This window comes from Anolis sagrei, chromosome 9, assembly GCF_037176765.1.
Source record: "Anolis sagrei isolate rAnoSag1 chromosome 9, rAnoSag1.mat, whole genome shotgun sequence".
Taxonomy (NCBI): Eukaryota; Metazoa; Chordata; class Lepidosauria; order Squamata; family Dactyloidae; genus Anolis; species Anolis sagrei.
This window is the reverse complement of record NC_090029.1, coordinates 11,755,353-11,783,277: the sequence shown is the minus strand read 5'-3', so window position 1 is coordinate 11,783,277 and position 27,925 is coordinate 11,755,353. Positions and strand designations below refer to the sequence as shown.

Here is a 27,925-nt window from a genome sequence, read left to right as displayed (position 1 = left end):
ATCGGGAATACTGTAAAAACACAATCCGGAGCAGAAGAGAAAACTGACCAAAGAAAGGCTCTCCATGGACAGTTCCTGGGAAAAATTGAGAGCCGAATTGACAAAGAAAAAACATGGCTGTGGCTCACAAATGGAACTCTGAAAAAGGAGACAAAGGAGGGCCTGATTCTGGCAGCCCAAGAACAAGCCATTCGAACCAATGCTATCCAAGCCAGAATTGAAAAGTCGATGACAGATCCCAAATCTGCAAAGAAGGAGATGAAACAATAGATCCCATCCTCAGCTGCTGCAAGAAGATCATGCAGACAGACTCCAAGCAGAGGCACAACACCATTGCTCAGATGATTCATTAGAACTTGTGCCACAAACACCATCTGCCTTCGACAAAGAACTGGTGCGATCACAAGCTGGAAAACGTTACAGAGAATGAACACGCCAAACTCCTCTGGGACTTCCGGATTCAGACTAACAGAGTTCTGGAGCAACACTCCTGACCTCACAATCGTGTTAAAAAGCAAAGTATGGATCATCGATGTCGCAATTCCAGGCGACAGCAGGATTGAAGAGAAACAACTGGAAAAGCGGACACGATATGAGGATTTAAAGATCGAACTGCAAAGACTGTGGCACAAGCCAGTAAAGGTGGTCCCAGTGGTGGTCGGCACACTGGGTGCAGCGCCTAAAGACCTTGGCCTGCACTTAAACACAATTGACGCTGACAAAGTCACCACCTGCTAGCTGCAGAAGGCCACCTTACTGGGATCTGCACGCATTATTTGCCGATACATCACACAGTCCTAGACACTTGGGAAGGGTCCGACATGTGATCCAGTTCAACAGCCAGCAGAGTGTCTGCTGTGGACTCATCTTGTTGTGTTTCAAACAATAATAATAATAATAATAATAATACTTTATTTATACCCCGCCACCATCTCCCCAAGGGGACTCAGGGCAGCTTACATGAGGCCAAGCCCGGCAGCACAACAATGCAAATGTACAACATGAGAATACAACAATAAAATATAAAAATAAAATAAAATACAAGAAACATTATAAATAAACACATCATACAATATAAAATCACAATATTTGAACGCAGAGAATTAATCATAGTGGGCAGGGCCTGTTGCAAGGATTAAAAGTTTAAAAACACTGGCTGTGAGAGCAATATAATGTATCTGGCCAGACAGCCCAGAAAACTCACAGCAACCCAGTGATTCCGGCCATAAAGCCTTCGACAACACAACTCTAGTCCAGTTGGAAATTGATATGGGGGTCATATCATTTACATCTTTGGGAACATAGCTGTCTGCTAAATCTCAGATCTATTTCTGATCTTCCTTTCAAGTCTTGTCTAAGAAATCTATAACTCTCCTTCGCATATTATTTCCAAACTATAGACAATTGAAATGACATCTTCTATTCTGAAAGGATCTTAATCGTGTCATATTAGCATTAAAGTGACTTTCTTTGCTGTCCTAATACAATATCCATGTTTGGGTTGGCGCAATAGATCAAAAGTATACATTTGCATTACTTTAAGGCATAGTAACAACCACTCGGTACAAGTCCTTTAAACACTGAACTATTCTAGAAAAAAGTGAGAAAACTCTTGCAGTCTTCTTGAACATGTAAAATCCTTCATTCTTATACAATATACACACAAATTACACTATGTAACAAAATCTGAAACTATTTCAAAATGTGCTGCAGGATGTCCTTCCCGCAGAAACGAAGTTTTTGAAGTTTACTAAACTTTTCCCATGTTGTTATGATAGAATCAATTAGGAAATGACATTTGCAACCCAGGAACAGAAATGGTGTCACATAGTGTAACGCCGTCAGTTGTGTTCTTGCCCTGCCTCCAACTCAATGAATGCTCAGGCACCCTTGATTCCATTACACAAAGACATGGAGAGAAGTCCTTTAACACAAAGAGAGAGAACAGGGACAGCGTTTGAACAGCAAACGAGAAATTGCATTTTTTTTTCAGAGTAGCGTTGTTTACACTTCATCTCCGATCAGCAACGGTTGCAAAAATAATCCAGCGGTTCCCAGAATGCACACAAGGATAAATACCCACAGGAAAATTCGGTCAATTACCATGGCGACGTATTTCCAGTCGTCTTGAGTCTAGAAAAACAAAAGCAGACATCTATATCAATTCAGAAGGCTAAAATATCACTTGAAACAATTACCTTGCATATACCACAACCTTAAAAACTGTGGCATACACATGGAGAAATAGGAAGCCCTGGCCCTTGAGTGCTCTAACTGGAGGTCAGCTGTGACCAGCAGTGCTGTGGAATTCAAAGAGGAACAAATGGAGGGCGAAAGGAAGAAACATGCCAAGAGGAAGGTGCGTCAAGCCAACCCTGACCGGGACAGCCTTCCACCTGGAAACCAATGTCCTCAATGCGGAAGAACATGCGGGTCAGGAATAGGGCTCCATAGCCATCTACGGACCCACCACCAAGACGCTACACTTGTAGGACATCATCCTCAAGCTATGAAGGTTCGCCTAAGTAAAAGTAAGGTTGTTTCTGACTTATGGTGGATATGAGGTTTTGATACAAGCTCTTTGCACTTAGGAATCATAGAATCATAAAGTTGGAAGAGACCTCATAGGCCATCCAGTCCAACCCCCTGCCGAGAAGCAGGAAAATCATATTCAAAGCACCCCTGACAGATGGCCATCCAGCCTCTGTTTAAAAGCTTCCAAAGAAGGAGCCTCCACCATACTCCGGGGCAGAGAGTTCCACTGCTGAACGGCTCTCACAGTCAGGAAGTTCTTCCTAGTGTTCAGATGGAATCTCCTTTCTTGTAGTTTGAAGCCATGGCTCCATTGCGTCCTTGTCTCCAGGGCAGCAGAAAGGAAACCTGTTCCCTCCTCCCTAGGACTTCCCCTCACATATTTATACATGGCCATCATGTCTCCTCTCAGCAATAGGAAATAAGATAGTGAGGAATGTTATAGGTTCTTCAGACCGTTCTGTGGTATGCTTCCCTTGGAGTAACTAGCAGGCTGCTAAACAGGAATCTTTAGGTCCTCTGATGCAACTCTATAGTGCACGGGAACCAGAAGTCAGGTAATTTAATGGGGATCGGGTTCACGTAACTGCAGTCTATCTGGGAATGTATCCCCTGCATATTTATTATTATTATTTTATTTATTTATTTACTATATTTATATACCACCCCTCTCAGCCCAGAGGCGCCCCGCAGCGGTTCACAAATTGGCAACAATTCAATGCCATAACACTTATAACAAATGAAAACAATCATAAAATTCAGTTAAAACAATAGCATATGATATAAAAATATAAAAACGGTACAAAGCCTTAAAACATTGATATGAGCTGGGTTGTTGTAGGTTTTTCCGGGTGTATGGCCATGTTCTAGAGGCATTCTCTCCTGACATTTCGCCTGCATCTATGGCAAGCATCCTCAGAGGTTGTGAGGTCTGTTTGAACTAGGAAAATTGGGTTTATATAGCTGTGGAATGACCAGGGTGGGACAAAGAACTCTTGTCTGTTGGAGCGAAGTGTGAATGTTTCAATGACCACCTTGATTAGCATTTGATGGCCTGGCAGTGCCTGGGGGAATCATTTGTTGAGAGGTGATTACCTGTCGCTGATTGTTTCCTCTCTGTTGTTTTGCTGTTGTAATTTTAGAGTTTTTTTAATACTGGTAGCCAGATTTTGTTCATTTTCCTCCTTTCGGTTGAAATTGTCCACGTGCTTCTTGTGGACTTCAATGTCTTCTCTGTGTAGTCTGACATGGTAGTTGTGAGAGTGGTTCTCAAATAATCTGCTGTGTCCAGGTTGGTTCATCAGGTGCTCTGCTATGGTTGACTTCTCTGGTTCAAGTAGTCTGCAGTGCCTTTCATGTTCCTTGATTCGGGCCTGGGCAATGCTGCTGCATTTGGTGGTCAATCCACAGCTTGTCCACAGCTGCTTGGTATACAGTAGACTCCTGCAGAAGTGAGAGGATCCCTCTTGTCCTTCGCCGAATGTAGCAATGGTTGGATTTTCTTGGTGGGTCTGTAGATAGTTTGTATGTTGTGTTTCCTCATCCACTTCCCTATGCGGTCAGTGGTTCCCTTAAAATATGGCAAGAAGATTTTTCCTCTTATTTGAGAACACAGAAATGCTGGACCACTCTCACAACCACCATGTCAGACTACACAGAGAAGCCATTGAAATCCACAAGCATGTGGACAATTTCAACAGAAAGGAGGAAACCATGAAAATGAACAAAATCTGGCTCCCAGTATTAAAAAACTCTAAAATTACAACAGCAAAGCAACAGAGAGGAAACAATCTCTCAACAAAAGATTGCCCCAGGCACTGCCATGACATCAAATGCTAATCAAGGTGGTCAGTTGAAACATGCACACCTAGCTCCAGTAGACAAGAGTTATTTGTCCCACCCTGGTCATTCCACAGCTATATAAACCCAGTTTTCCTAGTTCCAACAGACCTCACTACCTCTGAGGATGCTTGCCATAGATGCAGGCGAAACGTAAGGAGAGAATGCCTCTAGAACATGGCCATACACCCGGAAAAACCTACAACAACCCAGTGATCCTGGCCATGAAAGCCTTCGACATTATCATGAGCGTCTCCATGTCAAATCATTATTCCATTGCGTTATCAGTAGTTCCATAATTCCGTTTAGCTATGCCGTATTTGGGAAGGCCTGCTCAAAAAGCCAGGTTTTCACCTTTTTTCACCATATATGGAGGTTCTCACTGTACTAACAAAAAACAGCCATACCTCCTTTGCTTCGTTCTGCAACCTCATGGTTTCTGCAATGTACCTGACGCTCTCGACTGCGTCTCTCATTTCCGGCGAGATAACCAAAGAGGAGAGCAGAGCATCTATAGATTCAGAGCTGGAGCTCTGGGTAAGGTTGCTGTTCACTTTGACATAATTAATATGGGGGTGCTGGTAGCAACCGCACTTCAGGTCTTGGCAGGGGAAGCTGTCTTTGCAGCACCTGGTTTCCGAGGATGCCCCGAGGCAACCTAAATGGGAGAGCTCCGTGTTGTAAGGCGATGTTGGTTTCTGACTGCTCTCCTCCTCCTCCTCCTCCTGTTCCTCATCTTCGTCGGCCGGCCTGGTCATAAACATGATCCTGGGGAGAAAGTTTAGGAAGACGGCTTTCACCCACCGGGGCATGGTGTGCGTTCTGGGAGTCCGGTAGTGCACATTGAGCACAAAGACGGTGATGACGATGGAGAGGGTGACAAATATCATGGTGAAAAGAAGGTACTCCCCAATCAGGGGGATCACCAAGGAAGTGGAAGGAATTGTCTCGGTTATCACCAGGAGGAAGACGGTTAAGGACAACAGGACCGATATGCACAGCGTGACTTTCTCGCCACAGTCCGAAGGCAGGTAGAACACCAGCACCGTCAAGAAAGAGATCAAGAGGCAAGGGATGATCATATTGATGGTGTAAAACAAGGGCAGCCTCCTGATGTAGAGGGAGTAGGTGATGTCGGGATAGACGGCCTCGCAGCAGTTGTACTTGATGTCGTGCTTATAGCCCGGGGCTTTAATAATGGCCCACTCTCCGCTTTCCCAGTAGTCGTTGAGGTTCATAGTGGAGCCGACGAGGACTAAGTCGATTTCGTCTTTCTCGTAGGACCATGAGCCAAACTTCATCGTGCAGTTCTGATAGTCGAATGGGAAGTAGGTCACGTCGATTTTGCACGAGCTCTTAAAAATTGCAGGTGGCATCCAGGTGACGTTTCCGGTGTAATTCAGCACGGCTTTGGTTTTGTCGTCTGCCTGGAAGTCCCCAACGGCACTGTCGGAGCAACAACAAAGAGGTTCATTATACCATTCCAAAGAATTCAGTGACTAAAAGGGGCAGACATCAGAAGAGCTGCCAGACCAAGAACAAACCATGAGAGTCAAACAAAAATCCACCCAGAGGAAAAATGCTCCTACCATACGTTAAGGGAACTACTGACATAAAAACTCCAACCATCACCCAAGTCAGATCAGAAGCACAATTCAAGCTCTGGCAGACAGTGCAAAAAGAATCTGCGAAGCCCTCCTCCTCCAAGGGGAATGGAACCACCTCAACTGGGCTTTACAGGCCAATGGAGACTCCACCACAGGCATCGGAAGAGCTGCAAGACCAAGAACAAGCCATGTGAGTCAAAACAAAAATCCACCAAGAGGAAAAGCATTCCTGCCGTGCGTTAAGAGAACTACTGACATAAAAACTCTAACTGTCACCCAAGTCAGATCAGAAGCACAATTCAAGCTCTGGCAGACCGTGCAAAAAGAATCTGCGAAGCCCTCCAAGGGGAACGGAACCACCTCAACTGGGTTTTACATGCCAATGGAGACTCCACCTCATACTTAAAAAGAGCTGCAAGACCAAGAACAAGCCACGAAAGTCAAGACAAAGATCCACCCAGAGGAAAAGTGTTCCTGCCATACATCAAGGGAACCACTGACCACATAGGGAAGCTGATGATAAAAGACAAACTACAAACTATCAGCAGACCCACCAAGAAAATTCAACAAATACTACATTCAGCAAATGACAAGAGGGATCCTCTCACCTCTGCAGGAGTCGACCGTATGCCCATATGCCATGCAGGTGTGGACAAGAAGTCTACATTGGGACCACCAAATCCAAAACACGAATCAAGGAACCTGAAAGGCACTCTGGCTAAGTCAACCAGAGAAGTCATTCATAGCAGAGCACCCGAGGAAACAACCTGGACATAGCATATTATTATTTGAGAACACAGAAATGCTGGACCACCCTCACAACCACCATGTCAGACTACACAGAGAAGCCATTGAAATCCACAAGAAACATGTGGACAATGTCAAAAGAAAGGAGGCAACCATGAAAATGAACAAGCTCTGGCTACCAGTATTAGGAAATTCTAAAATCAGGACAGTAAACAAAGAGCAAAAACAGGGGAATTCCAGGCAAGAAACAATCAGGGCCAGGTAACACCTCCCAACAAAGGATCCCCCCATACAGGAAGCAGCCAGGCCTTGAAAGTGCAGGCTATTAAATGCTAATCAAGGTTTCAAACTGCAACGTTCACACATACCTCAAGCAGACAAGAGTTTTTTCTCCCACCCTGGAGTTTCCACATATATATAAACGCCATTTTCCTAGTTTCCAACAGACCTCCCAACCTTTGAGGATGCCTGCCATGGATGCAGGTGAAATGTCAGGAAAGAATGCTTCTAGAACATGGCCATAAAGCACGAAAAACTCACAGCATTTCTATGATTCCAGCCATTCAAGCCTTCGACAACACATTAAAAGTGGTGGCCTTATTCCACAGGTCAGTGAAATAAGGCATATGCAGACACTTGGGAAAGGTCCCTGAACATTTCATGGACTGGAATCCTAGATTACTTTGGTGTAGAGCAGGCATGGGCAAACTTGGGCCCTCCCTCCGGGTGTTTTGGACTTCAATTCCCACAATTCCTCACAGCCAGCAGGAAATCCAAAACACCTGGAGTTGAAGTTCAAAACACCTGGAGGGAGGGCCCAAGTTTGCCCATACCTGGTGTATAGTCAGTGTAAAAGGGAGGGTTATTCCGATATACGCTACTTAAGGGGACATCAAATGCCGTAATCTTACGTGTTGTATAATACAATATCCGGCTTCCAGATCTTTTGGGAAGGCACCCGAATGAACTGAACACCTCCGTACTTGTCCGGATCCCACTTCAGCTTGTAATCATTCCAAATCTAATCAAAGAAAGGAAGAAATAATAATAATAATAATAATAATAATAATAATAATAATAATAAACTTTATTTCTACCCCGCCACCATCTCCCCAATCAAGGAATCCCCAGTCAAGGAATGTTGAAATCAAGCTTCTCTAAGCAGGGTCTCTTTCACGCTACACAACTGTAGCACTAAGAGTCTGTTTTAACTACCATGGGATGATACTCTGGGATACGTAGTTGAGGAAATACTACAGCCCTCTGGCTGAGATGGCTACCTCTTCCTGAACTAGAAATCCCAGGATTCCATAAAAAATTGGCATGGTAGTTAAGTGGAATCATCATCATGCAATAGTTGTATATTTTGAATGGACCCCTTTCCACTGAAGGGTAGAACATAGACAATCAAAGGCATTACGTTACGTCTCCCATATCTGTAGGGATACATTCCTAGCCTTGGGTTGTTATAGGTTTTTTTCGGGCTATATGGCCATGGTCTAGATCAGTGTTTCTCAACCTTCCTAATGCTGCGACCCCTTAATACAGTTCCTCATGTCGAGGTGACCCCCAACCATAACATTATTTTTGTTGCTACTTCATAATTGCAATTTGGTGACTGTTATGAATTGTAATGTAAATATCTGAGATGCACGATGTATTTTCATTCACTGGACCAAATTTGGTATAAATACAAGAAACACCCAAATCTGAATACTGGTGGGGTTGGGAGTGGATTGTTTTTGTCATTTGGGAGTTGTAGTTGCTGGGATTTATAGTTCACCTACCACCAAAGAGCAATCTGAACTCCACCAATGATGGAATTGAACCAGTCTTGGCACATAGAACATGGCTAACATAAGATACTGTAGTTGTGGTTCACCTACATCCAGAGAGCACTGTGGACTCAAACAATGAGGATCTGGACCAAACTTGACACAAATACTCAATATGCCCAAATGTGAACACTGGTGCAGTTTGGGGGAAATAGACCTTGACATTTGGGAGTTGTAGTTGCTGGGATGTATAGTTCACTTACAATCAAAGACCATTTTGAACCCCGCCAACAATAGAATTGGGCCAAACTTCCTGCACAGAACCCCCATGACCAACAGAAAATACTGTTTTCTGATGGTCTTTGGCGACCCCTTTGACATCCCCTCGCGACCCCCTCAGGGGTCCGACCCCCAGGTTGAGAAACGCTGGTCTAGAGGCATTTTCTCCTGACGTTTCACCTGCATCTATGGCAAGCATCCTCACTACCTCTGAGGATGCTTGCCATAGATGCAGGCGAAACGTCAGGAGAGAATGCCTCTAGACCATTGCCATATAGCCGGAAAAAACCTACAACAACCCAGTGATTCCGGCCATGAAAGTCTTCGACAATTCCTAGCCTTCATGTGGATAGGCAACACCATAGAATATGGTGAACCCTATAGAGATGATGTACTTCTGGCCCAAGAATACCATGAAGTTGTGCAGGAAAAGCATTTGTTGGATGTGGGGAAATCAAACGGTGGTCCCACAAATATGGGAGTTGTGGTGTAAACACATGTCACTATAAATATACATTAGATACAGAGAGAGAGAGTTGACTTTAAGTGTCTCTCAAACCTGACAGATGTCCGTGGAAGAGACAATAATGCTTTGCCTGTAGATTTTAAATCAATGTTTCTCAACCTGGGGGTTGGGACCTCTGGGGGGTTGCAAAACAGTGTCAGAGGAGTCACCAAAGTCCATTAGAAAACACAGAATTTTCTGTTGGTCATGGGGATTCTGTGTGGGAAGTTTGACCCAATGCTATCGTTGGTGGAGTTCAGAGTGCTCTTTGGGTGTAGGCTAACTATATATCCCAGCAATGACAACTCCCAAATGACAAGGTCTGTTTTCCCCAAACTCCACCAGTGTTCACATATGGGCATATTAAATATTCGCCAGCGTTTCTCAACCTGGGGGTCAGGGATTCCTGGGTGGGTTTCAGAGGGGTCGCCAAAGACCATCAGAAACCATGTATTTCTGATGGTCTGAGGAACCCTTTTGGCAGAGAAGGCTGACAATCTCTCCATCTTTCCTTCTCTTCTTTTTTGGAAACAGACAGTGAATCCTCCCACCAAAAGCCCTCCTCTTGCTGTGATTGGCCGGCCTCTCAGGCAAGGGGAGGGCTATTTCTGAGACTCCAAGCAGGGAGGGGAGAGCAGGCAGGCTCAGCGCACGGCAGCATGGTGTGCATGTGTGGGCGAGGGAGAGTGTGCAAGGCTGGAGGGAGGCTCACACCAGCTAGTCCCTTTAAGGCATGCGGGTTCTGTGTGGGAAGTTTGGCCCAATTCTAATGTTGGTGAGATTCAGAATGCTCTTTGATTATAGGTGAACTATAAATCCCAACAACTACAACTCCCAAATGGCAAGGTCTATTTCCCCCAAACTCCATCAGTGTTCACATTTGGGCATATTGAGTATTCATGCCAAGTTTGGTCCAGATCCTCATTGTTTGAGTCCACAGTGCTCTCTGGATGTAGGTGAACTACAACTCCCAAACTCAAGGTCAATGCCCACAAAACCCTTCCAGTATTTTTTGTTGGTCTTGGGACTTCTGTGTCCCAAGTTTGGTTCAATTCCATGATTGGTGTAGTTCTGAATGTTCTTTGATTGTAGGTGAACTATAAATCCCAGCAATTACAACTCCCAAACAACAAAATCAATCCCCCCCTCCAACCCCACCGGTATTCAAATTTGAGCATATTGGGTATTTGTGCCGAATTTGGTCCAGTAATGAAAATACTTCCTGCATATCAGATATTTACATTACGATTCATAACAGTAGCCAAATGACAGTTTTGTAGTTGCAAGGCAAATAATGTTATGGTTGGGGGTCACCACAACATGAAGAACTGTATGAAAGGGGTCACGGCATTAGGAAGGTTGAGAAACACTGAATTAAACACATGCAGACAAGGGAAACGACCGCTAGATGTCAGAAGGACATTACAAATGTGATGCCTGACTTCTCGATCTGCATCAGCTGCTTTTCAGGAGTTGAACTTTGCTGCTGTTACTATTCTCCTTATCCCAGAGCTTGGCTTCACATCTGTCCTAATATCCAAGATCATACAAGATCTGGTGCTTTTAGGGTATTTAGGCACAATTCTACTTTATAGAAACCTTCAATATTTCACATATGAAAACCAGCATATATATGACTAATAGGCATGTGCAATCCATGCTTCGAAATGGTTCTAAAGTACTTACAAAACTAAAGTTCTGGTGGTGAAAACTAGGAGGTGCTGGTGCTTTGCTTCTACAGTGTTGCTACAGCTCTGTTGGTGAAAATGTCAGAACTCTTAACAAAACTTTCAAAATTTCATTATTATTTCGTTATTGATTATTTTTATGACAGAACCAATTAGGAACTGCCATTTATAATGAAATAAATGGCAGTTCCTAAAGTTCCACCAGAACTTGCTAAAGTTCCACCAGAACTTCCACCAGAACTTGCTAAAGTTCCACCAGAACTTCAACCAGAACTTGCTAAAGTTCCACCAGAACTTCCACTAGAACTTGCTAAAGTTCCACCAGAACTTGCTAAAGTTCCACCAGAACGTCAACCAGAACTTGCTAAAGTTCCACCAGAACTTGCTAAAGTTCCATCAGAACTTCCACCAGAACTTGCTAAAGTTTCACCAGAACTTGCTAAAGTTCCACCAGAAGTTCCACCAGAACTTGCTAAAGTTCCACCAGAACTTCTACCAGAACTCGCTAAAATCCCACCAGAACTTGCTAAAGTTCCACCAGAAGTTCCACCAGAACTTGCTAAAGTTCCAACAGAACTTCCACCAGAACTTGCTAAAATTCCACCAGAACTTGCTAAAGTTCCACCAGAACTTCCACCAGAACTTGCTAACGTTCCACCAGAACTTCCACCAGAACTTGCTAATGTTCCACCAGAACTTCCACCAGAACTTCCACCAGAACTTGCTAAAGCCCCACCAGAACTTGCTAAAGTCCCACCAGAACTTGCTAAAGTTCCACCAGAACTTCCACCAGAACTTGCTAAAGTTCCACCAGAACTTCCACCAGAACTTCCACCAGAACTTGCTAAAGTTCCACCAGAACTTCCACCAGAACTTGCTAAAGTTCCACCAGAACTTTAACAACACTGTAGAAGCAAACCACCAGTGCCTCCTAGTTTTCACCACCAGAACTTTAGTTTTGTAAGTACTTTAGAACCATGGATTGCACGTGTCTAATGACTAAGCAAGGTGCAAACATGTCCAAGAAGGCAAAAGGTTTTTTATGTGGAAACACAGACAAGGAGAGGCCACATCAGCTTGTCTTTGCCCAAACCAAGTAGGAAGGCTTGGCGATGGTTACAATGGGTTGCACCCTTGTGCTGGCAGGACTGCTGACTGAAAGGTCAGCGGTTCGAATCCGGGGAGTGGGGTGAGCTCCTGCCTGTCAGTCCCAGCTTCCCATGCGGGGACATGAAATAATCTTCCCACAGGATGGTAAAACATCCGTGCGGTCCCTGGGCAACATCCTTGCAGACGGCCAATTCTCTCATACCAGAAGCGACTTGCAGTTTCTCAAGTTGCTCATGACACAGAAAAAAACCAAAACCTAGGAAGGGTAAGATTATCTTAAAGCCTAAGAACTCTTCCCCTCTTTTGTGATACTTACATGTTTCAGCCATAAATTGGTTTCCATAATCTGGTTGACTTCATCCTGGGAGGAGGAAAAAAAGGAAGGCAATTTTTGGTACGGTTTTGTTAGAAGAAGACAATAGTGTCAGCTTTTGGTCTACTCACCACTTTGACCAGCTGCGAGAGAGATACCTCGAACCAAATTATGACCGGGTCGGATACGTTGGCCACCGGTCGGATGATGTTGTTATAATTGGCGAACAATTCCGTATAGAGCTGGTGCTCACCTTTGGAGCAATTACAGCCTATATTAAAAAAAAAATGAAAAAGGTGGATGAGATGATACAGGTCAACCTCCCTGCATTTTGAACTGGGATTCTGAAATGCTCTAGGAATGCAAGCCATTGGTTTATCCCAGGCATGGGCAAAGTTGAGTCTTCCCTCCAGGTGTTTTAGACTCCAACTCCCACCATTCCTAACAGCCTCAGGCCGCTTCCTTTTCCCCCTCAGCTGTTCAAGGAAAAGGAAAGAGCCTGAGGCTACCGAGGGGAAAAGGAAAGGGACTGAGGCTACCAAGGGGGAAAAGAAAAGGGACTAGGCTGCCGAGGGGGGAAAGGAAAGGGACCGAGGTTGCCGAGGGGGAAAAGGAAAGGGACAGAGGCTACCGAGAGGGAAAAGGAAAGGGACTGAGGCTACCGAGGGGGAAAAGGAAAGGGACCGAGGCTACCGAGGGAGAAAAGAAAAGGGACCAAGGCTGCCGAGGGGGAAAAGGAAAGGGACCGAGGCTACCGAGAGGGAAAAGGAAAGGGACTGAGGCTACCGAGGGGGAAAAGGAAAGGGACCGAGGCTACCGAGGGAGAAAAGAAAAGGGACCAAGGCTGCCGAGGGGGAAAAGGAAAGGGACCGAGGCTACCGAGAGGGAAAAGGAAAGGGACTGAGGCTACCGAGGGGGAAAAGGAAAGGGACCGAGGCTACCGAGGGAGAAAAGAAAAGGGACCAAGGCTGCCGAGGGGGAAAAGGAAAGGGACCGAGGCTACCGAGAGGGAAAAGGAAAGGGACTGAGGCTACCGAGGGGGAAAAGGAAAGGGACCGAGGCTACCGAGAGGGAAAAGGAAAGGGACTGAGGCTACCGAGGGGGAAAAGGAAAGGGACCGAGGCTACCGAGGGAGAAAAGAAAAGGGACCGAGGCTGCCGAGGGGGAAAAGGAAAGGGACCGAGGTTGCCGAGGGGGAAAAGGAAAGGGACAGAGGCTACCGAGAGGGAAAAGGAAAGGGACTGAGGCTACCGAGGGGGAAAAGGAAAGGGACCGAGGCTACCGAGGGAGAAAAGAAAAGGGACCGAGGCTGTCGAGGGGGAAAAGGAAAGGGACCGAGGCTACCGAGAGGGAAAAGGAAAGGGACTGAGGCTACCGAGGGGGAAAAGGAAAGGGACCGAGGCTACCGAGGGAGAAAAGAAAAGGGACCAAGGCTGCCGAGGGGGAAAAGGAAAGGGACCGAGGCTACCGAGAGGGAAAAGGAAAGGGACTGAGGCTACCGAGGGGGAAAAGGAAAGGGACTGAGGCTACCGAGGGGGAAAAGGAAAGGGACCGAGGCTACCGAGGGAGAAAAGAAAAGGGACCGAGGCTGCCGAGGGGGAAAAGGAAAGGGACCGAGGCTGCTGAGGGGAAATAGGAAAGGAACAGAGGCTACTGAGGGGGAAAAGGAAAGGGATTGAGGCTGCCGCGAGGCTACCGAGGGGGAAGGGGAAAGGGACAGAGGCTACCGAGGGGGAAAAGGAAAGGGACTGAGGCTGCCGCGAGGCTACCGAGGGGGAAAAGGAAAGGGACTGAGGCTACCGAGGGGGAAAAGGAAAGGGACTGAGGCTGCCGCGAGGCTACCGAGGGGGAAAAGGAAAGGGACTGAGGCTACCGAGGGGGAAAAGGAAAGGGACCGAGGCTGCCGCGAGGCTGCTGAGGGGAAAAAAGAAAGGGACTGAGCGTGCAGAGGGGGGAAAGAAAAGGGACTGAGGGTGCGGAGTGGGAAAAGGAAAGGGACCGAGGCTACCGAGGGGGAAAAGGAAAGGGCCTGAGGGTGCCAAGGAGGAAAAGGAAAGGGACCGACACTGCCGAGGGAGAAAAGGAAAGGGACTGAGGCTGCCGAGGGGGAAAAGGAAAGGACCTGAGGGTGCCAAGAGGGAAAAGGAAAGGGACTGAGGCTGCTGAGGGAGAAAAGGAAAGGGACCGAGGCTGCCGAGGGGGAAAAGGAAAGGACTGAGACTGTTAGGAATGGTGGTGGTAATGGTGGGATTTGGAGTTCAAAACGCCTGAAGGGCCGGAGTTTGTCCATGCCTGATCTATCTATATATATAAAAATGCTCTGTGCATAATGAGTACCTTAAAAACAAAAGAACCAATGAACGAAATCACACCAAATTTGGCAACAAAATGTCTCATAACACAAGGAGTGACCATCACTCAAAAAATTATGATTTTGTCATTTTTTGCTGGGATTTATAGTTCACCTACAATCAAAGAGCATTCTGAACTCCACCGACGATGGAATTGAACCACACTTGGCACACAGAACTCCCATGATCAACAGAAAAGACTGGAAGGGTTTGGTAGGCATTGACCTTGAGTTTGGGAGTTGTAGTTCACCTACATCTACAATTATATGTTGCATGTTCCAGGGTGGGCAAACCAGACAATCTCCACATCAACACTGACAAAGAAACAGCAAGAAATACTGTTTACCCACAAGCATAAAGACATCGCATATATTAGAAACCTACAGTTTCTCATTCCTTTATTTTCCAGATCAACAGACTGGGCCACAGCAACGTGTGGCAGGGGACAGCTAGTTTCTAATAAAAATGCAAAATAGTTTTGAAAACCCATTAGAAACACAGCTGACCTTTCCCCTCCTCCAGCAAAGGCAACTCTCAATCTATTACATACACTACTCATTTGGGGAAGTTTATGCCTGCGATTACAGTGGTTGCGGATAATTAAATAACTAGCCAGCGATTATATTTCTGGGGCGGCTGCCTCACTCACTGGGTTTCTCTGCCTTTCCCTTCCACATGAACCAGGCGCCGAATTAAAACCAGAAATCAAAAAATTAGGTTGGGATTCATTATTCCGTTGGAGGGAGGAAGGCAGCCAATTTAATTTTTGCTAATGCCCATGTGGCAACGGAAGAGCGGCACAAGAGGCAGCGTGAGTTTGGAGGAGGCCGTAATGTGGTTAACGTCAGCCAGCAATCAAAACGCGTGGCTCGGGTGGGCGAGCGTTCCCATTTATCCTCACTAAATGTAATAAGGCTGCCATAAAAAACAAAGAACCTGGGCAACGGAAACAGAGAGATGGTGTATTGTCGAAGGCTTTCATGGCTGGAATCACTGGGTTGTTGTAGGTTTTTCAGGCTATATGGCCATGTTCTATAGAAGCATTCTCTCCTGACATTTCACCTGCATCTATGGCAATCATTCTCAGAGGTTGCGAGGTCTGTTGGAAACTAGGAAAATTGGTGAATCCAAGCATTGTATTGTAGTAGGTAACTGGCTCAAGGATGGTTTTAAGAGTGTGTTGTGACTCACTAACAGCACTTTGGAGTGACTTTTTGGACTACGGTTCCCAGAATCCCCTACCAAGAGAATCAATATGATGGTTGAAAATCTGAAAACTGTGTTGCTGTGAGTTTCCCAGGCCATATGGCCATGTGCCAGTATCATTCTCTCCTGATGTTTTGCCCACATCTATGTGAGGCATCCTCAGAGGTTGTGAGGTCTGTAGGAAAATGGGGTGTATATATCTGTGGAATGATGTCCAGGGTGGGAGACAGAACTCTTGGCCAGAATCACTGGGTTGCTGTGAGTTTTCTGGACTGTCTGGCGACGTTCCAGAAGCATGCTCTCCTGACATTTCACCCACATCTATAGCAGGCATCCTCATAGGCTGAGGGATCTGTTGGAAACTAGGCATCATCAGTGGAATGTTCGTGGTGGGAGAAAAAATTCTTGTCTGCAAGTGTGAATGTTGCCATTGGCCGCCTTGATTGGCACTGAATGGCATTGCAGCTTCAAAGCCTGGCTGCTTCCTACCTGGGGGAATACTTCATTGGGAGGTATTATCTGGCCCTTGATTGTGTTGTTGAAGGCTTTCATGGCCGGAATAATTGAGTTGCTGTAAGTTTTCTGGGCTGTCTGGCCATGTTCCAGAAGCATTATCTCCTGACATTTCGCCCGCATCTATGGCAGGCATCCTCAGAGATTGTGAGGTCTGTTGGAAACTAATCAAGAGAGGTTTATTATCTGTGGAATGATGTCCAGAGTAGGAGAAAGAACTCAGGTCTGTCAGAGGCGAGTGTGAATGTTGCTATTGGCCACCTTGATTAGCATTGAATTGCCTTGCAGCTTCAAAGCCTGGCTGCTTCCTGCCTGGGGGAATCTTTTGTTGAGAGGTGGGAGAAAGAACTCTTGTCTGTCGGAGGCAAGTGTGAATGTTGTTATTGGCCACCTTGCTTAGCACTGAATGGCCTTGCAGCTTCTAAACAACAGTCAGAAAACAGAGGAATTCCAGACTGGAAACAATCAGGGCCAGCTAACACCACCCAACAAAGGATCCTCTGGCAGGAAGCAGGCAGGCTTTGAAGCTGCAAGGCCATTCAATACTAATCAAGGTGGCCAATTGCAACATTCACACTTGCAGACAAAAATTATCACACCATGGACATTCCACTGATGTTACCTAGTTTCCAACAGACCTCACAACTTCTGAGGATGCCTGCCATAGATGTGGGCAAAATGTCAGGAGAGAATGCTTCTTGAACATGGCCATACAGCCTGGAAACCTCACAACAACCCAGTGATTCTGGCCATGAAAGCCTTTGACAACACAATATGAAAATTAACATAGAATCATAGAATCATAGAATCAAAGACTTGGAAGAGACCTCATGGGCCACCCAGTCCATCCCCCTGCCAAGAAGCAGGAATATCGCATTCAAATCACCCCTGACAGATGGCCATCCAGCCCCTGTTTAAAAGCTTCCAAAGAAGGAGCCTCCACCAAACTCCGGGGCAGAGAGTTCCACTGCTGAACGGTTCTCACAGTCAGGAAGTTCTTCCTAATGTTCAGATGGAATCTCCTTTCTTGTAGTTTGAAGCCATGGCTCCATTGCGTCCTAGTCTCCAGGGCAGCAGAAAACAAGCTTGCTCCCTCCTCCCTGTGGCTTCCTCTCACGTATTTATACATGGCTATCATATCTCCTCTCAGCCTTCTCTTCTTCAGGCTAAACATGCCCAGCTCCTTAAGCCGCTCCTCATAGGGCTTGTTCTCCAGACCCTTGATCATTTTAGTCACCCTCCTCTGGACACATTCCAAGCTCAACTCTAGACTTTTAAGACCCACTTCCTTTAGTTAGGGTGCGTCTACACTATGGAATTAATTCTGTTTGACACCTCCTTAGCTGCCTTGTCCCAATGCATAGGAAGCCTGGGAGCTGTTCTTTTTCATGGTATTTAGCTTTCTATTCCAAAGAGCGCTGGTGCCCCAGTAAACTACAGCTCCCAGGATTCTATAGCATTGAGACATGGCAGTTCATGCGCTGTCAAGTTGCATTAATTCGACAATCTTTCATCATTTTCAGTGTTTGATCTTTGTGTGGTAGTTCCTCCTCTTCATATTACTAGTTTATGATCACCTTAATTATTTTTGTTCAAAAATGAAATGTGCCAAGCATATTTATAGCATATCACACTAAATATAGTTCTGTTAATTGAAGACCTGTTGTTATTAGCTAAGAAAATTTGCACAACATAAGCAACAAATGGTTGCTTCCTGATACAAAAAAAGCTCTCGTTTCTCAGATAACTTCCTTCGGGGGAAAAAATAATCAGTTGAGACAACTTTAACAAAAAGTTTCCAGCCAATATTTATCCTCTTTAGATTGGTGCCACTTTATTTTATGTGTTAGTAAAGGTAAAGGTCTGGCTCTGGGGCGTGGCGCTCATCTCCATTTCTAAGCCGAAGAGCCGGCGTTGCTCGTAGACACCTCCAAGGTCATGTGGCCACTGGCAGGACTGCATGGAGTGCCATTAAGTTCCCACCAAAGTGGTACCTATTGATCACACATTTGCATGTTTTCGAACTGCTTGGTTGGCAGATGCTGGGGCTAAGTGTGGGAGCTCACCCCACTCCTTGGATTCAAACCACCAACCTTTTGGTCAGCAAGTTCAGCAGCTCCTTCTAGGTCATGTGGCCGGCACGATTGCATGGAGCGCCATCACCTTCCTGCCGGAGTGGTACCTATTTATCTACTTACATTTGCATGTTTTGGAACTGTTTGGTCGGGAGAAGCTGGGGCTAACAGTGGGAGCTCACCCTGTTCCCCAGATTCAAACCACCAACCTTTTGTTCAGCAAGTTCAGCAGTTCCTCCTAGGTCATGTGGCCGGCACGACTGCATGGAGCACCGTCACCTACCTGCTGGAGCGGTACCTATTCATCTACTCACATTTGTATGTTTTCGAACTGCTAGGTTGGCTGAAGCTGGGGCTAACAGTGGGAGCTCACCCCGCTCCCCAGATTCAAACCACCGACCTTTTGGTCAGCAAGTTCAGCAGTTCCTCCTAGGTCATGTGGCTGGCACGACTGCATGGAGCGCCATCACCTTCCTGCCAGAGCAGTTCCTATTCATCTACTTACATTTGCATGTTTTCGAACTGCTTGTGTGGCAGAAGCTGGGGCTAACAGTGGGAGCTCATCCTGCTCCCTGGATTCAAACCACCGACGTTTTGGTCAGCAAGTTCAGCAGTTCCTCCTAGGTCATATGGCCGGCACGATTGAATGGAGCGCCATCACCTTCCTGCCGGAGCAGTACCTATTTCTCTACTTACATTTGCATGTTTTGGAACTGCTTGTTCAGGAGAAGCTGGGGCTAACAGTGGGAGCTCACCCCACTCCCCAGATTCAAACCACCGACGTTTTGGTCAGCAAGTTCAGCAGTTCCTCCTAGGTCATGTGGCCGGCACAATCGCATGGAGCGCCGTCACCGGAGCGGTCCCTCATTTGAGGTGAGGAGGCCGGTATAGAAAACTTCCAAATAAATAAAAATAAATAAATACCTATTCATCTACTCACATTTGCATGTTTTCGAACTGCTTGGTTGGCAGAAGCTGGGGCTAACAGTGGGAACTCACCCTGCTCCTTGAGTCGAACCACCAACCTTTCAGTCAGCAACTTCAACCACTCAGCGGTTTAACCCGCTGCACCACTGGATGGGAGTGCCGATTTTATGTGTTACATATGCACAAATGCATTTGAGGCTGAGTAGCAACTAGTTGGCTGTGAAAGATCAGTAGCAAATGATCTCTTTAACTATTAAAGGAAGGAAAATAAAATAAATTCAAGGATGCCACAAACCTGGGGTTTAATTTTGGTGAGGGCCAGCCTCAGAGCAAGTTGTTTTCCCTTCTAGGAATTAGCTTTTGGAACTTTATATGTTTTCTATTTCCACATCTAATTTTTTATTTCCAGTTTTTGCTCTTCTCAAAATCCCGAAGCAGTTTCTCTTTTTTTCCTATTTGCTTCCATATAATCGGGAGCTCTGGTGCGGGCTGATTCATGAGGTCACAAAGAGTCGGAAAGGACTGAACGAGTAAACAACAACATCATATAATATGAACACATACACACGCGCGCACACAGTTTGTTTTCTCCTGAAATAGTTGGAAATATAAGGATTTAAATATAAGTGTGCCCCAAACGAGAATGATACAAAACCTCCTCAGTTTGACCTTCGGGTTAATTTTGCAAATACTGTCCTTCACAAATTTCAGATCCAATGCATTCTGAAATTTTTCATAAACTGGTTTGAGAAAGAAAGATCCTCCTCTCCCTTTGCCGGCCAAAATAAGGACATTCGTACCCATTAGTAAAACTACATATCAATACACAAGCTTGCCATAGATGCAGGCGAAATGTCAGGAGAGAATGCCTCTAGAACATGGCCATATAGCCCGAAAAAACCTACAACAACCCAGTGATTCCGGCCATCAAAGCCTTCAACAATACACAGTATTTTCTGTTGGTCATGATGAGCTGGAGCTCCCGGTGGTGCCATGGGTTCAACCCTTGTGCCGACAGGACTGAAGACTGACAGGTCATAGGTTCGAATCCGGGGAGGGCGCGGATGAGCTCCCTCTGTCAGCTCCGGCTCCCCATGCAAAGGGGACATAATAATAATAATAATAATAATAATAATAATAGTTATTTATACCCCACCATCATCTCCCCGATGGAGACTCAGGGCGGCTTACACGAGGCCAAGCCCAAACAACAAATTACAGCAGAATAAAACTGAAAACACAAACCGAAAACGCAGACAATAAACAACAACATAATTACATAAAACATGTGAATGCATAGCAATATAAAATTACAATAAACACAATCACAGTGACAATGGGCGGGCTACATGTAGTGATTAAAAGAAAAACGAATTAAAAACTCGGGTGAGATAAAGGAGAAGCAGGTTATGAGAGAAGCCTCCCACAAGGATGGTGAAACATCAAAACATCCTGGCAATGTCCCCTGGGCAACGTCCTTGCAGACGGCCAATTCTCTCACACCAGAAGCGACTTGCAGTTTCTGAAGTCACTCCTGACACACAAACAAGGGGGTTCTGTGTGGGAAATTTGGTCCAATTCTATCACTGGTGGGGTTCAGAATGCTCTTTGATTGTAGATGAACTATAAATCCCAACAACTACAACTCCCAAATGTCAAGATCTATTTTCCCCAAATTCCACCAATGTTCACATATGGGCATATTGAGTATTGAGTATCAGTGCCAAGTTTGGTCCAGATCCATCATTGTTTGAGTCCATAGTGCTCTCTGGGCATAAGTGAACTACAACTCCAAAACCCAAGGTCAATGCCCACCAAACCCTTCCCGTATTTTCTGTTGGTCATGGGAGTTCTGGGTGCCAAGTTGGTTCAATTCCATCATTGGGGGAGTTCAGAATGCTTTTTGATTGTAGGTGAACTATAAATCCTAGCAACTACAACTCCCAAATATCAAGATCTATTTTCCCCAAACTCCACTAATGTTCACATTTGGGCATATTGAGTATTGAATATCCATGCCAAGTTTGGTCCAGATCCATCATTGTTTGAATCCATAGTGGTCTCTGGGTATGGGTGAACTACAACTCCAAAACCCAAGGTCAATGGCCACCAAACCCTTCCCGTATTTTCTGTTGGTCATGGGAGTTCTGGGTGCCAAGTTTGGTTCAATTCCATCATTGGTGGAGTTCAGAATGCTTTTTGATTGTAGGTGAACTATAAATCCCAGCAACTACAACTCCCAAATGACAGAATTAATCCCCCTCCCCAACCCTACCAGTATTCAAATTTGTGCGTATGGGATATTTGTGCCAGATTTGTTCCAGTGACGGAAAACAATAATAATCATACTAATATCATCATCTTTATTTATACCCCGCCACCATCACCCCAAAGGGGACTCAGGGCAGCTTACATGAGGCCAAGCCCGAAAATAATACAGCAAAGTTAAACACAAAATAACAGAAAAATTACATCACAACAAAGTACATGAAGTAACAGTGCAAAAAATTAAAACACATCTACATATCCAATATTTGCATCGCTATTCATAACAGTAGCACAATCACAGTTCTCAAGTAGCAACAAAAATAATGGGTTGTAGGTTTTTTCAGGCTATATGGCCATGGTCTAGAGGCATTCTCTCCTGACGTTTCGCCTGCATCTATGGCAAGCATCCTCAGAGGTAGTGAGATGCTTGCCATAGATGCAGGCGAAATGTCAGGAGAGAATGCTTCTAGACCATGGCCATATAGCTTGAAAAAACCTACAACAACCCAGTGATTCTGGCCGTGAAAGCCTTCAACAATACATTGAACAAAAAGAATGTTATGGTTGGGGGTCACCACAACATGTTTAGTGATCACGGCATTCGGAAAGTTGAGAAACACTGGTCTAATATATACCGCCAAACGAAATGCCCTTTGGCACTACTTTAAAATGCATTTAACAGGTTGCTGCGATAAAGTAATGTATATATCGGTTCTCTAACACATTGAAGATGTAATTCCAGAATTAGCAGAGAAGGGGTGTCATGACTCCGAACAATAACGCCATTCTTTGCTACTTCAGTATCGAAAAATGCCCAAATCTTGGCTCATTCGTTTGAGAGATCTGAGAGCCACTTCTGCACCGGCTGGTTTCTGAATTAGAAGACAGAAAGCGAAAGATACGAATCCAACTTAAATCCATCACCAACTTCTAAACAAATCCTCGTCAGGACTATTTTGCACCTCTGCAAAATACCTGCCTTGTTTTCCTCCTCAAAGCAGAAGGCACTCACCTTGAAGGAAGAAGACGAGAGCCAAAACCAGAAGCGTTCTCTCCATCCTCTCCATGGAGCCACGGATTTAGCCGTCATCCACAGACCGAAGGAAAGAGCGGCTGAAGATCAGCTGGCAGCTTAGCACAGACTCCTGGAATGGCAAGCCTTGAATCCCAGGGATGCTTCTGATGCCAACGGGCAGCTGAGAAGCACCGGCTTCCGACTCTCTTTCCTTCCCCTGTCCTTCCTTCTGTCCTTCCTTCTTACTCCTTTCAATGACACCCTAGTTATTTTCCCTGGCTGCCATGAAACCTCTCAAGCAAAGCGGTGTGCAGCTCACAGTCGGCACTGAAAACTGTCACAATGGAAAGAAAGAAGAGAAAAGGATGCGTAAGGGAAGCCAGAGGAGGAAGGCAAAGAGGGCAAAGAGCGTTCACTGTCGGGCGTGCAAACGGGATCGGGCCCTTCCGCCCAAATGGGTGCCAAGCGCTGGCTCAAACCCTCTTGGCTTAATGAAAATTGGGAAATTGAATTGTAAGCCACAGAACAGATCACTGATACAAGAGAGAGAGAGAAAGGCACACAGGTTTGCAAGGGAGAAGACAAAGGGAAATTGTCTGTTTTGGAGTGGAATGGACAACCAAGCCCTGTTAAATGGATTAGCTGACACAGGCCTTGGAGGTGTGTGGATGGTCTTTCCAAGGGCAAGAAGTCGGGGAGGACAAAGATGGGCTTGGGGCCTTTTCCGACCCAGGGACACAAACATTCACATTCATCACAATTTGCCTAATTTGGTTAACCAATCTTTCCCTGCAGATGGTTAGAATCAACTGGCTTGGGAATGGGAGGAAGAAGAGAGAGGAAAATGTGAGGGTTCTCCAGAAAGTAAGGTTACAAGACATTTTTTAAATACAAAGAATGAATTGTATTGGATTGTAGCATAGAATCATAGATTCATAGAATCAAAGAGTTGAAAGAGACCTCATAGGCCATCCAGTCCAACCCCCTGCCAAGAAGCAGGAATATTGCATTCAAATCACCCCTGGCAGATGACCATCCAGCCTCTGTTTAAACGCTTCCAAAAGAGCCTCCACCACATTCCTGGGCAGAGAGTTTCACTGCTGAATGGCTCTCACAATCAGGAAGTTCTTCCTCATGTTCAGATGGAATCTCCTTTCTTGTATTTTGAAGCCATTGTTCCGCGTCCTTATCTCCATGGAAGCAGAAAACAAGCCTGCTCCCTCCTCCCTGTGGCTTCCTCTCACATATTTATACAAGGCTATCATATCTCCTCTCATCCTTCTCTTCTTCAGGCTAAACATGCCCAGCTCCTTAAGCCGCTCCTCATAGGGCTTGTTCTCCAGACCCTTGATCATTTTAGTCACCCTCCTCTGGACACATTCCAGCTTGTCGATATCTCTCTTCAATTGTGGTGCCCAAAATTGGACACAATGCTCCAGGTGTAGTCAGGGGCGGCTCAACCCATTACGCAAAGTAAGCATTTGCAGTATAGTTGATTTTGCCCAGGGGCGCTCTTGAGGCGCTCTTGGGGGGAAATTGATTTTGTCATTTGGGAGTTGTAGTTACTGGGATGTATAGTTCACCTACAATCAAAGAGCATTCTGAACTCCACCAATGATGGAATTGAACCAAATATGGCACACAGAACTCCCACGACGAACAGAAAATATATATCAGTAATTGGTTGGCGGGGTATGCCAAAATACTGTTTGCTTACTGTCGAAAATTACCTAGGGCCGCCTCTGGGGGTAGTCTAACCAAAGCAGAATAGAGGGGTAGCATTACTTCCCTAGATTTAGACACTATACTCCTATTGATGCAGGCCAAAATCCCATTGGCTTTTTTTGCCGCCACATCACATTGTTGGCTCATGTTTAACTTGTTGTCCACGAGGACTCCAAAATCTTTTTCGCACGTCCTGCTCTCAAGCCAGGCATCGTCCCCCATTCTGCATCTTTGCATTTCGTTTTTTCTGCCTAAGTGGAGTCTCTGGCATTTGTCCCTGTTGAACTTCATTTTGTTATTTTGCCCCATCATCTCTCTAATATGTCAAGATCATTTTGAATCCTTCTCCTGTCCTCTGGAGTATTGGCCATCCCTCCCAATTTGGTGTCGTCTGCAAACTTGATGATCATGCCTTCTAGCATCCAGATTACATTATTTCCCCACATAATCACCATTCAGTTCTATACATTTTGTCATCCGTGGGACAAGTTTTTGATGTAGTTTCCCTCCACCTTTTTCAGCTAGTTTGTCACCTCGATTTTCACCTTGTTGTCGTTGGAAAAGCATTTTCCATCAAGGTGTTCCTTCAATTTAGTGAACATATGCATTGGAGCATTCAAGAAATTAGTTAGTGCCTGTGTGTCTAATGTAAAATAAGATTGCATGAAGCTGATTGGTTGAGCTTCGCTCAGGGACATGGCTGAGCCTGGGACTTTGGGATACTGTTACATTTTTCAGGCTTGAGTTATGCGGGTGTTTGAAGAGAAGCACAGAGAGAGGCAGTTTGGAGTGTGCTCTTGCTTCATGAGCTGCTGGGGGGAGTTTCTCCACATGGACAAAGAAAGACCATTTTAAATCTCATGAAAGGACATTGAGTTGATGTAAGTGAGCACATGATTGCACATATGTTGTTCTGAACTATAAAGAGAAAACTACTTCTTTATTGTTTATCTGCGTGACATAGTTTATTTCTCTGGCAAGGCAGTGTGAGGGCTGATCAAACGTGAACTACTCACGATTTTCATTTTGTCACAAGATTTATTTATTTATTTTTTGGTCGTGTCAGGAGCGACCTGAGAAACTGCAAGTCGCTTCTGGTGTGAGAGAATTGGCCATCTGCAAGGACGTTACCCTTGTGGGAGGCTTCCCTCATATCCTTGCATGAGGAGCTGGAGCTGATAGAGGGAGCTCATCCACCTCTCCCCGGATTCGAACCTGCGACCTGTCGGTCTTCAGTCCTGCCGGCTCAGGGGTTTAACCCACTGCCCCACTCCTTGTCACAAGATGAGAATCCCTGGGTGCAAGATCGGGGCTGTGAGAGGGGTGGCTTCAAACATCCCAACTCAACGAAGTCAACAACTCTTGTGTTGCATGAGCAGTGTGCAGACATGCATTGTCATGAAGGAGACATCTTGCAACATATGTTTTGGTTGGTTCTGCAAAGTTTCTTCATGGTCTCACTATATATTCCATATGCATTTTCCCACATGCCATCTTGACATTACGTCCTCTCCATAAACTGCAATGATTTTGTGATGAATTGCAGCGGCGTTCATGCCCTTAGTATTTAGGTAGCATATTACAGTGCGAAGTTTGCACTTGGAGGGAAATGGAATGAGGACGCTCATCTCTAACCTTCCTCACAATGCCAGTCATTGAGCTACTGACGACTGGCACTGCTCACTTGCTTCTGCTGGCTTCCCACTATATGGCAGTGATACCAACTTTGTATTGTCGAAGGCTTTCATGGCTGGAATCACTAGGTTCTTGTGGGTTTTTTCGGGCTATAGAGCCATGTTCTAGAGGCATTTCTCCTGACGTTTCGCCTGCATCTATGGCAAGCATCCTCAGAGGTAGAGGTCTGACCTCTACCTCTGAGGATGCTTGCCATAGATGCAGGCAAAACGTCAGGAGAAATGCCTCTAGAACATGGCTCTATAGCCCGAAAAAACCCACAAGAACCTAGTGATACCAACTTTCCCTGTGAAAATTCCCCATTACGTGCCTTGGAACCTTACTTTCCGGATAACCCTTGTACAACTCTTTTTGGATGTATCCGATCTTCAATACCAATTTAACTGCTACAATTCCAACCCTAAGAATGTCTAGGATTTGTAGTTTACTAAACTCTAAATCCTAGGTTTCCATAAGAGAAACCCATTGCAGTTCAGTTTGTGTCAAGAGGCTCTCTTTTTGCAGTTGGTTACGCCCTTTGAAGAAGCTGCGTAAAGTTCGTGTGCCTTTTTTCTGACCATTTTAATGATTTCTTATTACCTTAATGGCTTTTATGTAAGCCACTCTAAAAGCTTTCACAGCTGAAGAACAGGGCAGGGGGCGGGAAAGGCTGGAAACCAATGAAAAACTGAGAATTTGGGTTTCTTCTCCTTGCTGTAAAGTGACCATCTCTGGGGGGGAAAAGATTCCTGCCATTTGAAGTTGCTTCGAAAAGGAGAGGTCTTTAGTTTTTCTTAAATGTTTACTTTTTTCAGGTGTAGCTGGTCAGAAATGGGGAAAGTTGCAAATGGCAGAATTTTATTTCGTGTCAAAAGCATTGCATCTATATCAATAAAAATGTAATGTTCGTTTGTGGGATTAACATAACTCAAAAACCACTGGACTGAAATGACATGAAATTTGGACACTACACCCCTAACAGACCAATTTATATTTATTGTGTCAGTATCAACCAAACAATTGTATTACATTTTTAACAAAATTTTAACAAATGGACAAAACAGAGTTTGCAAGCTTGGTAGTTGATTAAATGTCCTTTGGCCAGTATCTGGCCACTTGGAGTGCCTCTGGTGTTGCCGCAAGAAGGTCCTCCATTGTGCATTTGGCAGGGCTCAGGTTGCATTGCAGCAGGTGGTCAGTGGTTTGCTCTTCTTCTCACTCGCATGTCGTGGATTCCACTTCGTGGCCCCATTTCTTGAGGTTGGCTCTGCATCTCGTGGTGCCAGAGCACAGTCTGTTCAGCGCCTTTCAAGTTGCCCAGTTTTCTGTGCACCCAGGGGGAGTCTCTCATTTGGTATCAGCCATTGATTGAGGTTCTGGGTTTGAGCCTGCCACTTTTGGACTCTCGCTTGCTGAGGTGTTCCAGCGAGTGTCTCTGTAGGTGTTAGAAAACTATTTCTTGATTTAAGTCGTTGACGTGCTGGCTGATATCTAAACAGGGGATGAGCTGGAGATGTCTCGGCCTTGGTCCTTTCATTATTGGCTGCTACTTCCCGGCGAATGTCAGGTGGTGCAATACCGGCTAAACAGTGTAATTTCTCCAGTGGTGTAGGGCGCAGATACCCCATGATAATGCGGCATGGTTGTACACTGATACTGGTTGTACATGGATCACATCTTACCAAACCCCTACCCCTCCTACCCCCCACCTGTGAACCCATCAACCAAGGCATCCAACACCACTTAATATGGATCTCATATTGAACAAGCAACTAC

At 45.4% G+C, this 27,925-nt stretch overlaps 1 protein-coding gene across 1 annotated transcript; it reads right to left on the bottom strand.

Annotated features, from left to right (window-relative positions):
- Positions 1–886: 886 nt before the first annotated feature.
- CHRNA3 (cholinergic receptor nicotinic alpha 3 subunit) lies at positions 887–23,253 on the bottom strand. Its single transcript, XM_060755714.2, has 6 exons — positions 22,748–23,253; positions 12,527–12,666; positions 12,399–12,443; positions 7,637–7,746; positions 4,779–5,817; positions 887–2,133 (listed from the first exon to the last, which is right to left on the bottom strand). The coding sequence occupies exons 1-6, from the start codon at positions 22,800–22,802 to the stop codon at positions 2,005–2,007; spliced, it is 1,518 nt and encodes a 505-aa protein (XP_060611697.2). The 5' UTR covers positions 22,803–23,253; the 3' UTR covers positions 887–2,004.
- Between the last annotated feature and the right edge of the window lie 4,672 nt (positions 23,254–27,925).